Raw genomic sequence first — 13,841 nt, 5'->3', positions numbered from 1 at the left:
ATCCTTCACACACTTTTTCAACCCGGCAGCACAGAAGATCAATACACTCAGCACAGTTTCAAGATAAGTGTCACCGATTTAGTATCCAACCCAACGCCTCGTACTCTGTTACAGAGTTATGACGTTGAGTGATGGCCAGAAAAGTGTTTTTTTTTTTTTTCAAACATTATGATGTCAAAGTGAAGTTGAAATCGGTTGATCTTTTGGATATGAAATGTCATCACTTTAACATTTTATTCTATGAGGCAGTAATGTGGAATTCTGTCATAATTAGTGTGTGAATTCTTTAGTTATGGCCAAAACATGTTTTGCAAGGTCACCCTTTAACACCAAATTCTGATAAGTTCCCCGTTGACTCCAAATAAATGTTTGCGACAAATTTGAAGTAATTCCCTCAAAGTGTTCCTGAGATATTGCATGCATGAGAATGCAACAGACGGGGTCACAGTGACCTTGACTTTTGGCCACCAAATTTGAATAATTTCATCGCTGTGTTTAAGTGGACATTTGTGCCAAATTTGAAGAGATTTCCCCAAGTCATGCTTGAGATATCGCATTCACAAGAATTGAACGGACATACGTATGACTGACATATGGACAACCTGAAGACACAAAGCCTCCCACATAAAAACGTGTTTATTATGTTATATTCCATTTCTGCTAATGTATCCTCCTAAATCTTACACACTGGACCTTTAAATTGGCCACACTGTGCAAATCCGCTGACAGATAATGAGCAGCTACAGAATGTAGTCACCAATCTGCTAGTTATTGTTTTAATCTTTCCGATTAAGCCACATAACTCCACAAACCGTGAAACCAAATGGCAGAGCTCACTGGCTTTGCATAAATGGAGATTATCTCTTTCAGCTGAAAACTAAACTGATGAGTTGGGTTTAATTAACATGTGCCTGTTAATTTGACGATTGGTAATTCATCTACACTTAAAGAAACCACTGTGCTTGATCTGGAGCTGTCAATGAAAGAATGATGGTTGTGTAATTAGCCGTTGGAGTGCATGGTCTCTGCCTCTGATTTTCAATTAGAAAATTAAACAGATTGCATATATGAATGTGCACGACCGTCAAAGAGCCACATATCGCATAACATCACCCCAAAACTTCACATAAGACTTCTTCATCTTTTATTTTTGCACAACAGCAGATAGATTAAGCAGAGGAAAGATGTGTACTGCGCTTGGCAAAATGTAAATCCAAAAACAAACAACAAAAACTAAACAAACAGAGAGGTAGTTTCTGGAAAAATAAATGCAAAATAAATGCATTTGTTCTTTAGCACTCAGTAGTTCATGGCCACTGTGAAAATAGTGTCATAAAAGTAACTAGCTTATAGTCTGGAGCGTCAGCCCTTCTCAGTGCCGTCTCAAATCTTTAAGGTCCAGTCAGAGATCAGAACAAAGACTCTGTCGTGGTTTAGTCTGCTTGTGCTTTGCTGTTTTGTCAGCTGTGTTATGAATTACTATGATGACACTTTGGTGGCATGAATGCACTCTAAGCATCCAAGAACTTCAAGAACAGCTAATTTATTATTCCTTTACCTTAAATGCTTTGGAGCAGGGATACTCAACTTTGGGGGGAACTTTTGCAAAATGACAGGAGGCAGTACCCCTCATACAATCCTAAATTGCTAGGACTTAAGGATGTTTCATCGATTTTAGGATGTTTATAGGACATTTCTAGGGTTTTAGGATATTTCTAGATTGTTAGGACATTTCTAGGACTTCAGCACATTTGTAGGATTTTAGGACATTTCCAGGATTTTAGGATGTCTCTAAGATTTTCGGACGTTTACAGAATTTTAGGACTCTTCTAGATGTTAGGACATTAGGGGCTTAGCTAGGACCTCTGTCAGGGGATGTGGGGGATCCTTCACTAGCACTTTTTTTTGCTAAACAAGCTCCATTTTGATTCTGTTTTATGCACTCTAGTACCTTCTGTATACTAATAGTACGCAAACAGTTCCTAGTGTGAATCACTTTATTTTTATTTTGAATTAGAAAATGGTTGGGGAGGGGCAGATTTGGCCCATGGACCGTAAGCTAAGTGTTGTTACTTTAGAGTCTGTTTTTACAGCGGAGACGCTCAAAAAAGCTGTAAAAGCTGACATGACTGACAACATCATGGCAAACAGACAAAATTAAAGGGATACTTTGCTGGTATTCAACACAGTCTGTGTCACAGACGTGTGGGGAGTGTGAAGATGAACTGTGTTAAGGCACCCCGGTGCTGGCAGTGCCGGAAACTCCACGCCCATGCGATGAGCAAAAATCCACAAAACGCGTCATTTCCTGCCACCAATTATGCGTTTTGCATCACCCAGCAGATTAAAGCTGGCAGACTGGCTGCGAGCTACAGTGGCTGGTTACACGGGGGGCGCCTTAACACTGTTCATTTGCACATGCACCCTACACCTCAGTGGCACAGACCTGGTTGAATATCGGCAAAATATCCCTTGATATTCAGCTAAATTTGATCCACAAAGTCAGCCGTTTCCTACCTGAGGGTCAGACTCCTCGAAGAAGTTGCAAGACAAATCTGAGGGAGTATTTATACTTAATGACTCTCTCTCCACTAATTCTTATTTCTGTATACTATATACATTTAGGCTTAACTGAAATAACTTGAGAAGAAAAAAAGTCACTGCGGCAAAACTGCTAATGACTCATTGACATAATGAACATGTGACGAGGGCTCAAAGATTCATATGGAGGGGAAACAAGTGTGTGTGCAGGATTATCATCCTGGGCTGAGTGGACAGCTCTGCCCTTGGAGCTCCAGACTTACTGTGCATGAACTGGTTTGTGCAAACTGAACTGAAACTTTTTCGCAAATATGCAGAACTAAAGCACAACACTGACATGAAAAGTGCTCTTAAGATATGTTCTACTTTAATAACCAAATCTTAAAGGAACACTTTGACATTTTGGGAAATACGCTTATTGCTGTCTCGCTGAGAGTCTGTTGGTACCACTTGCATGTCTGCACAGTAACTTTGTTGCTGGATCCAGCAGTTGACTAGCTTATTTTAACAAAAACTTTCACTCTCTCTCTCAAACTAGAGGTTTCTGCCTGTTAAAAGTTTATCCTCGACACTGTGGCTAAGTGCTTGCTCATGGGGGAATTCTTTGGTGTATATTAAATTAAGGAGTTTGCTAGACCTGCTTTTTATGAAAATGAAGATAACTTTTGTTATAATTTTGGGTTATAAAAATCAAACTGAACTGAATTAAACAGGGTTAACCTGACTCTGTCCAAAATCTGTCTACCAAAACCTCTAACAGTGGTGCCCCCAGAAATCTCTCATACCAGATGGGGCCACTGAAATCTTGAGGTAGCACACCAAAACCAAAATATATTTATAACTGAATTTCAGGAATTCTATTATGCTGTTGAAGTTTATAGGTTAGTTAAAAACGATGTTAATATGAGAGTTAAGGAATCACATACTGATATACTTTGGTTTCTTTTTGTCCCTGCTGAGCAGCCCACACACCAACGCTTACCAGAAACATTCATCTCCCTGGTGATCTCCCTCCAGCCACATGCCACCTTACTTAGGGTTTTGTAATTAAATGAGAAGGTATCTTATAGAATAGATAGTAATAGCATTTCATCACAGTACTGAAGTATTTTTTTGGGAGTGTCTGTTCTTATCTTGAGTTTTTATATTTCTGTCAACTTTCACTTTTACGCCACTAAATAATATGTACTTTTACTCCACTACATTTACCCTAAGTAACCTAGTTACTAACCCCAAAATAGGGAAGGAAGGGAGGAAAGAAGGAATGGGAGGGGAGGAAAAACTGGATTTTGTCCTTTTAATCCTTTAAGTTCTAATAAAAACTTGTTTTTCTTAAAGTGTAATGTAGACCCCATTGTTATGGTGGTGTACCTGTTACAAAGACATAGACTACATGATTCTAAAAATTCTGGTCGCTTGCTTTTTTATTGGCAGTATTGCACTTTTACTTTTAATACTTAAGTACATTTAATATAATAAAACTACTTTTGATACTTAAGTACAGTAAATATCTGATTCTTTAAGGCTTTTACTCAAGTAATTTTTTAATAGGTGACTAACTTCTATCAAAGTCATTTTATGGTAAAATATCTGTACTTTTACTTAAGTATGGCTTTCAGGTTTTTTATCCACCACTATTGACTGGTAAGCTTCAAATGTGCTAGAGGGCGGATTTTATTATCTTTGGAGATATTTCTGGCTGACGATTTCCCACTATTTCCAGTCTTTATGCTAAGCTAGGCTAACTAGTTACTTGCTCCAGTTACATCTTTGCCACACAGACATGATCGTGGTATTGATCTTTTCATCTAACTCACAGCTAGAAAGCAATTCAAACGTCAACTATTCAGTTAAAGCTCTTTAAAAAAGTGCCAAAATCAAATTTGAAAACCGTAAGTATCTCAGGTTTGTGCTTATGTATGTTGCATATTTCTAAATAAATAAGTTACCACACAAAGAAATCTGTGGCCAGGTAGCACAAAAACTATATAAAAATTGTACACATTGCACAGAAAGTGGGAGGAACTACATGGGGTTAAGTTGGGGCCCTTGAGCTCCATTTTGCCCCAGGGCCCCCAAGCAGACAAAGCCGGCCATGTGTGCATCATTTGTGGATGTATAAAGAGCTTGATCAATAATGATACACTCAAAAGCATTACAGCACACTTAACTAGAAAGAAAAGTACGGTGTTTCTCACTAATCAGACCAGGAGAGCCTGAAATAAAAACAAAAACACTATGTCGAAGCTTGTGGAGACACCCAGGAGGTGTTTGACAGTGTGCACTGCCATGACTGAATTACAACAGGACAACGAGACGTGACAGTGAGTAAGGAGTGACGGTAAGACATAAAACAGGCCTCTTATTTTCACTTTCCTTAAAGATTGTCACAAAGGTGCAGCAGTTCAGATCTAAAAGGACTTTCTCCATGACTTGCAGAGGATCTTCTGGAAGGCGCGCCTGAAGTCCCGGTTAAAGATGGTGTAGATGGCAGGGTTCAGGGAGCTGTTACAGTAGCCAATCCAGAAGAAGAATTTAAAGAGTGGGTCAGGGATCTTACAGGAGTCCCTGCACACACCGTACAGGCTGTAGCTGAAGAAAAAGGGGAACCAGCACACAACAAACACCCCCATGACCACAGCCAGAACGAAAGTAAACCTCTTTTCCCTGGCTTGATACACCTTTTTCCTGGCTAAGGAGCTCCGGCGACGTTTCCTCCTGGAGGCGAAGAGGTCCATGGATTTGTTACTGACTCTGGAGATGCGTGTGGACTGTTTGGAGATGGAGTTTTTCTTCCTGCTTTTGGCTCTCTTGGTGTCCTCCTGCTTTTGACCTTTGCCCTCTGATGAGGAGCTCTCCTCCATGTCGCCGTCTTCAGTCTGTGGCGCGATGGTGACAGTGCGTTGGCTGGGCGTAGGCGGGCACTGACAGTGACCGTTCTCTCTCTCGCCATGGAAAGGGGAGGTGGCTTTGCTCAGTCCATTCTCAGTGTGTGTGACACCATCTGGGTTTTGATCTTTTCCCGACATGCTTCTGGTTCTGGTTTTGGCCACTTGATATATTCTGATGTACACCAGCACCATGATCAAACAGGGGGCGAAGAAGGACGCGATGCTGGAGGAGAGGATGTACCAGGTGTCATCATTGAGCTCGCACTGAGGCTGAGAGCTGATCTCAGTGTTGCTGTCTATAGATATGAGCGGCGGGGATGAGATGAAAGCAGATATGAGCCAAACAATTAAGATGATGCACTTGACGCGTTTGGGAGTCCGCTTCAGATTGTACTCTACAGCCTGCGTAACGGACCAGTAGCGGTCCAGGCTTATTGCGCACAGATGGACAATAGACGAAGTGCAGAACAAAACATCCAAAGCCAGATAAATACCGCACCAAACTTTTCCAAAATACCAGTAGCCCATGAGTTCATTCGCCAGGGAGAACGGCATCACCAAAGTGGCGACCAGGATGTCCGCGGTGGCCAGAGACACCAGAAAAAGGTTCTGTGGGGCTTTCAGCGCCCTGCTCGTCAACACCGCGATAACCACCAGAATATTCCCAACAACCGTAAAGAGAATGAGAAAACTTACAAGTGCAGCAATGCTGGCTATCGCTGCTAAAGAATATCCACTGTCCAGACTCCAGGAGGAATTCAGATGGACCACCGTGAACGCGTCCATTCCGCTGGCGTTCAACGAATCCATCCGTGCGCTCTGTGTATATCCCGCAGCGGCTGGATCTTAACTCACACTCAGCCCCAATTTACAAATCTGACGACATGGATACGCGCTCATGAAAAGATTCCCAAATATCTTTGGGGGGTATTTGCAGCCTGTTGATCACGCACATCTTAAGACAAGTCACTTAAATCAAACATAATGCGCCCTCTCATAGTCTTGTCACGCGCTCCTGATTGTCAGGAGGTGAGAGTGGCGTCCAGCCGCAGCTCTCCTTCCTTCAGCATGGTGCGCTCTGGCTCCTAATGATGCCCCATGTGTTGTTCTCATAAAACTCACCCACTGCTGCCCCGCCCCCGCCACACAGCATTATTTTCATATTGTTGGAGCATGATGAAGACTGTATTTAATCCCCCAAAACCTCAATTTTCCAATCATGAATTGTTATTTCTGTGCTGTAACGCTAGACATTTCCGATTTTTATGACCCAAAATGAAAGTGAAATCAGTGTTTTTATTGTTTTTCTCCTTTGACAAGCCTCAGCTCCATGGAGGTCACAGTCCCTGCTCACACAATGAAGTCTTTTACACTCTATAAGCTACTTAACATTGTCTGTAGCCATAAAGCAATGAGGTTGTCAGGCTATTTGAGGTAAAACACAGCAATGTGCAGTTAAAAAAAACCTGTCAGACTTGTGCTGGATTTCAGTTTCGGAGTAATGTGTGTGTGTGTGTGTGTGTGTGTGTGTGTGTGTGTGTGTGTGTGTGTGTGTTTATAGCAGCAGTTTTGGAGCAGGAGAGACTAATAGAGAGTGGATGGGGGAGAGTTGAGGGAAGCTGAAGATGTGAGAATTGATGGGATTTTGGAGTTAAGCCTGTCACTTTGGACTGGAAATTTATTTTAGCAGTCTGCCTCTTACACACATTCATGTCCACGGTTTTAGGCTTGTTTTTTAGTGCGCGCACACACACACACAGACACACACACAATGGTTTAGGCTGGACTCACACATCAGGCAGTCCAGTTGGAGCGCAGGTCAGTTTTTCTCTTATAAAACAAGTAATAAGAGAGGCTCTGATCATAGTTTCCACACTACTGTAGCTGGTCCTCACTCTGCACAACAATGTGCCACACACGCCTGTAATGGAAGTCAAGTAGCCATCTTTTTGTTTTCAAGAGCCACGACCAAAAAAGGTTGAGAACTTCACACCAATAGTACAAATTGCTACATTTCACATCTAATGTTTTGTAACTGAAATGTTCAAAATGGCATCTAACAAAACATATAAAACACAAGGTTAGGCAGCTAAAATTCGCACAGTAACCCATGTTCTAACTAGGCTTACAGTGCATGTGCGTGAAAGTGTATATTTGAATAAGCCTAAAACTGAGTGACTCTTGAATTGATGATCTTTCGTGATCCCCGCTAGTCTCAGTGAAAAGTGTTCGTCAGTCAGAGATATTTCATTTTTATTAAAGGTTATCCTTCAAGGCAGGGAATTTTAGAAGATACAATATTATAAACCTGATCCTTTAAAATCCGACAGAAATGCACATTTGGCTTTAGCCTTAGGTTCTAATGCAGTGAGAAATACAGTAAAAATATATATAAAGGTTTTCAAACAAAATAAAACTATTGTAATTATCATTTTAGGTAAATAATTCCAGCATTCATATCTACATGGTAACTATGTTGTTGACCATAATTTACACATATGATCAAAGAATCATAATTTCTCTAAACTAAAAGGAAAAAGAATGCATTTTGTGAGCATGAAAGCACGTCAACATGTTCTAATAAAACCCAAAATACAAGTATGAGCCTAACAATGAGAATAATATAGAACCTTTAATAACAAAATATTGATGTGGCTTTCTCATACATTGCTCATTTTTGCTGACACTTTTTAAAATGTATGAAGGTTGGCGGTTAGTCATAGTGAATAGTGTTTCTTTATGAAAGACACATGTTGATGTAAAGAAAGAAATTTGGACAATCTTCATTTTGATAAAAAATCAATAAACTTGATAAGCCATTGCTGATCTTAGATGATTCTATAGGTTTAATGACAACATAAATCAGATATGAGAAGCTCTTGGTACAGCATGTATAAAGATGCACCAAAAACTTAAAGAAACAGAACAATGATTCACCCTTGTAAAGTTAATTTCACACATCATACAGCTGTGTGAGCCTCGTCACATACCTGCATGCAGACAATGACGGACTCTGAGGCCTCCTGAAGTACCTAAACCATGACAAAGGACGAATCGTACATTCATACATTTACTATTACACATGAACAGCAATCACAAACGACATTCAGATCATTTTTAATCACAAGAGTAAGATAGGATAAGGATTTTCTTTCATCTCGAGCAGGAACCTTCACACATTATACTTGGGTAATACTAATTAAGAGTACTTTATCCTTACTGGATACTTGTTCCATCTGAGCAATCAGCCCTAGTATTTAACTGTCCTCCAACTGTTTTCATCATTCTGAAACCATAACACAGCACATGTTGAGGATGACTAATCTTCATTCCTGCCACCTAAAAACAGGCAAAATCTGCTGTTACTATTTTTAAGTTACATAACAAAAAAAAAGTAATTTAGTGCAAACAGCGTTACTAATCTTGAAACCTTTTTTTTTTTCTAAGGTGGAGTAGAGTTCACAGTGAATGTGAAGCTTAGAAATCTGCTACGTTTAAATCCATCCTGCAGTAATCAGTACCAAACAAATGAAGCCTTCAAACTCTGCATTGACAATTAAGCCAACAAAAGAACAATTACTCAATTACATAAGATTTCTTTAGGGAAAAGCTAAGATTTGGTGATTTTGATAAAACATTTAGGGCTGGAACCCCAGAATTCAATCCCCTGTTCCACAACTGAACTTAACTTGTGCTATACAGTAAGTAGAGGCAGATACGTTTAATAATAATTTAGAAACAAGGTTAGTGTTTTCTTTAAGATATTGCACAGCTTTATTAAACAGTTATAGTTCAGTGTCTTCTTCAGCAGTACTTCAGTGTCTGTTGCAGAGGGAGGTGAGAGCATGACTCACAGTCTTACCTCATCCTGATAGCTTGTCCAGGGAGTTGAACCAGTGACCTTTCAGCTACAAGCGTGCTTCTGTCAGCTGGTCTCTTACAGCTCCCGCTAGCTTCCACCTTACTGCAGCCGCAGACCTGCAGGTCCACAAAGTCAGAGTTGCCAAATGAGAACAGAAAAGTTATAATTAATTCTCTTTAGTGCTACACTCGTGTTGGGATGTGTATTCTTCAATTATTGATTGGACGCCCATCTCAATGTAATCTATGTTAATGTGATACAAAAAAACAAACAACACTTTTCTTTGCAAGAGCAGAGGAGGGTGATCAAGTTGTGGAGGTCTGCAGAGCTCAAGATGTGTTGAGTGTGCAGGAGGTGCAATGAGCCGTCACAGACGAGTCGTATTTGTTTAAAGAACTCAGTGATGGAAAATGATGCCTCTGCTCTCAGCCATAATTACTGCTCTGCTCTTGTTGGTCTTGACTGTCAGTGTATATCACCACAGTGTGAACAGTCTCCTTTGGTGCCTTTCATATTCATTCACAAGCTCTGTCCATTGTTTTTACAGATCTTAGGTGTGATTCTGTGTCCTGTTTGCTTCACCTGGTGTGGATTTTTGGTTGTTTAGACAGAAGATTCAGGTGTGAAAATGAGTGCAAGGCATGTTTTTTCTGTATTTTTGTCTAAGATCAGACTGAATCATGATGCATTACTATAGTACATTCCTACTGCACGTGTTAAAAGAGTTGTGTAAAGCCTTTTGTCTCTTCAGAGGGAGCTGTATGAAATAAATGCATTATGTGTAACCTTGAGGTTTAACAAACATGTTGAATGCATTTCTTCAGATTTTTTCTTTTCCTTTTTTGAAGTATTTTAAAGCCAGCCTTGTTCGCATCCAGGTTTGTGTACTTGCCTTCGCCTTTGCTGCCTTTATGAGTTCATTGCTGCGTTTCTTGTAACCGCTGCCTATAAATTAGTGGAATAGTGTGAAACCAAAGACAGGATATCGAGTCACCTGTGTGCACAAGTGCATACATGTGCATCCTTGTGAGTGTGCACAAGATGAAAAAAACGGGGACCCACTAATAAGTAAGGGGGAAAAAGCTCTAACACTACTAGAGGTCAAAAATGCACCTGATGCAGATGTTATCAGCCCATTAAATGCTGTTTTCTGTGTTTTTTAGCCTAGATATTGGTTAGAGGTGGCCTTCTTTATCTACTATTGAGCTCAAAAGCCCGGTGAATGGTCGTTTGCATATTAGAGTTTCCCACGCATTAATATATTTCTGGCAGCCTGCCATAATTAACACATGTGCCACCATGTTTAGATTTTTTTATTTTCAAATCTGGACCATCATTAGGAGCGCTGGCAGAGCACAAGATGCAGTAAAAGTGAAACTTAAATGTTGATTGTGCTGGGTCTAAAAGTTTGCTTTCACATGCTTATGAAGGAGCTGCTCCTCTTATACAGTGATATGATCAGCAGTGATTTGATCAACGCATCAATTATCCACCCCATGGCTCAAACACCTCAAACTGCATACGCTGCATTCATGTACACACAAACATTTAGAGATGGGACAAAGAATGATTCAAAGGACACACACACACAAAAACCCAGCTCTTTATACTACGTCACCTGTCTTTATCCCTTTATTCCCTTCACAATCATTACAGCCTTGAGAGGCTGCTGAGGTCACCCTATTGTGCTGTGGCTACAAGAATGAAAATTCAAATGATGGATAATAATAGGTATGATATAGACATAATCATAGATAACAGATAAATAATAGATATATTAATTTTAACAGCCTTGTCAACTAAAATGACAGCTAACGAGTACGTCTAATGCAACCTCTGGGTGTGATTGGCACATTGAGATTATAGGTGGTCAGGGTTTGTACTAGTCATCACAGCGCAGTACGGCGGGACAAGGCAAAGCACTGTCGTTTGATTGATACATTCTAGCATCTATAATTGGACACTTCTGACCACTGATGACGGCCATTTAATGGCCTGAAAACAGCTGAACAAGCTGAAAATCTCCACTCGATTTAGTTTCAGTAAGATTCCCTGTGGTCATTTGTTTGCAATCATTTCCGCTGTGTTGTTTATGTGTGAGTAGATGATTGAAGGTCTGTGACTGCAGTGCATATCTTAATAGTAAAAATAAGTTCAGGATTTGACCTGGAATATAGGAGATGCAGAGAGATCCCTATCACTCAATTGCCATTTCATCTTTAGAAATGACATGACAAATTATGAGCAATATTCAAACTTTAGAGAAACGGCAGAGTTTCTTCGTCACGACCGCCTTTATGGATGCATCAGCTTGCTGGATGCATAGCATGCAGAGTCGGACAGAGCAGAACTTGCTCCTTGTACAGAAGATAAGGTTTATAGTGTCAGCAGTGTTGAGTGCCGAGCAGCCAGACGAAGAGAGCTGAATGAACAAACGGTCTCTGCAGAGTGCTGCTGAGGAGTGAGTGGCGTATTGTTAATTGAGCACAAAAAGCACTTGTGAGGCATGACAAGGAACTGTGAGGGGGAGAGCTGTCTGACTGGAAGCTCAGCATGAACCCTTTTGTTGCCCAATCATTATGGGTGACAAGCCTTACAGTCCTCATTAGACATTTATTTGCAGGTAATAATGCAGAATTATTTATTTGATTTAACATATCAGGTGCCATGAAAGTGGTTCATACAGTATTAATGCGTCTGAATGAAAAGAACATTTTTAGTTCATCTGGAGCGAGATGCATCCTTCCTCCATGCTTAATTAAAATTGGACAAGTGATTTTGGCAGTTCCTCCTTCAAGCCAAGTCATACCATTAATACAATTAAGTCTTTTGAAAATCAAATCACAGATTGTTAGTTTTGTGTCTGCGCTTTTCATATATGAGTCAAAAGTATTTTCTGTCAGTCACAGAGCTCAGCTGGATGTGTAAATTAAGGCCTTAAGTCTTCTCCAAAATTATGTAATAGCATCGCAGTACATGCATCAGTACACGCAGCTCTTATTAAGGATAACTTCATTAACAAAATGTGTTAATAATGATGAAAGTTCCTGCCACATGTTGTTGTTGTACAGCCAGTTCCAGTGAATGATATGATGTAATTAGTGCCGAAAATGGACAGCCCATTGATCTATCACATGAATAACTTCTTGAGTTGTTTGACTTTAATGGCACTATTTGTCAGTTGTTCCCTTTAGTCAGGAGAACAGTCCAACCCTGTCAGGATAATTATTTTCATGAGGGCAGTGTTAATTTTACAGAGGGTTTGTGGAGAATTCTCAGTATATTTCAAACAAGAAAGACTACAAGTTATTAACCTAGCCCAAAAGGTAATAAAAATATCACCTTTCAGAACTTGTGAAGGTCTGAGGTTGGGTAAACCAACAGACTGAACCAGCTCAGATGACTGTGAAAAAATGAGGAGAAACCATTGGACAGGAAGTTACAGTAGTGCAGTGGGAACAATTTGAAATTGTAGTGAGGTTAACATTATTGTCTCAATATGTTGAGGTTCAAAGTTCAGTTTTGACCTTAGAAAACAGCAGTGAACACAAAAACATCACCTCAGACTGAGGTTGGTTTATGCTTTATTTCTACTGTATGACTTGACTTGACTCATTTTGTACTAGGAGTCGACTTTTTTCAGGGCTGGATACCAGTTATTAGTGGTTAATGAGGAATTGGAATTGATATGCATTTACTATCAAAATCAAATTCTTTCTTTCAATATTTCCAATTTGCTATATCATAAACTTCAACACAAAATGTAGTTTTAATGCCTTTTGCATTTAAATGTTTAAACAAAACTGAAATGTTTTCAAATTCCCAACAACTTCTTTTATAAAGTCAAGTTAAAATTTAAATGAAAAATGAATGAATAAAAATAGCTCCTTGAGGTTTTACAAAGCAAAAGATCCTCCCATGGTGACACTTTGTTTGAACTTTTTAATTAATTAATTTTCTCTGACCAATCAGTGGTCTACTGTTTGTAACTCTAACCTCAACTGAAATGATACCAAGATACCAAAATAACACGTCCTATCCACAGCTTTGGTCAGATGAAAAGTAGAGCCGGGGGTGGGTTTTAGGGTTTAAGTGACTACTTTTTTAAAGTTAGGGTTTTTTTTTTTTATCATCATGGTTACAGTAATGAATTCTTGGTCAAGGCCATGGAATAATTGCAGCCATGTTTTAAAAATTCTCTTGGAAACAGATGGCCTGCTGAGCTTATATAGTAGGTGGAAAATGGCCCTGCTAACCCACATCTACAATATGGCGATGACAACAACTGATAATGCCTATTTAATGAACTTATTGCATACCTTGGGAACGTCTTAAGCCTTGTTAATGCCTCTTTAATACTTTGGACTTTGCAATATGCTACCTAAAAATACACTTGCTGATTAATAAATGTTATTAAATGTCTGGGGGCCACTGACTGACATTTAACACCTAAAAAAGGTTTATTAAAATCGAGTCAGTAATGGTTTTTCAATATTAGATAACATAATAAGCATAAATATGTATATAGGGTAAAACACAGATGACAG

At 39.6% G+C, this 13,841-nt stretch overlaps 1 protein-coding gene across 1 annotated transcript; it reads right to left on the bottom strand.

Annotated features, from left to right (window-relative positions):
• Positions 1-621: 621 nt before the first annotated feature.
• On the bottom strand, positions 622-6,501 carry LOC121962330 (alpha-2 adrenergic receptor). Its single transcript, XM_088073878.1, has one exon. The coding sequence runs from the start codon at positions 6,240-6,242 to the stop codon at positions 4,953-4,955; it is 1,290 nt and encodes a 429-aa protein (XP_087930004.1). The 5' UTR covers positions 6,243-6,501; the 3' UTR covers positions 622-4,952.
• Positions 6,502-13,841: the final 7,340 nt, after the last annotated feature.

The sequence above is a fragment of the Plectropomus leopardus genome, chromosome 23, assembly GCF_026936395.1.
Source record: "Plectropomus leopardus strain MGB_pleo_1.0 chromosome 23, ASM2693639v1, whole genome shotgun sequence".
In the NCBI taxonomy this organism is placed as follows: Eukaryota; Metazoa; Chordata; class Actinopteri; order Perciformes; family Serranidae; genus Plectropomus; species Plectropomus leopardus.
This window is presented reverse-complemented; position numbering and strand designations above follow the sequence as displayed.

What these genes read in the sequence shown, in the direction of transcription:
- LOC121962330 (XM_088073878.1), bottom strand. Translation starts at nt 6,242, where the DNA reads ATGGATTCGTTGAACGCCAGCGGAATGGACGCGTTCACGGTGGTCCAT.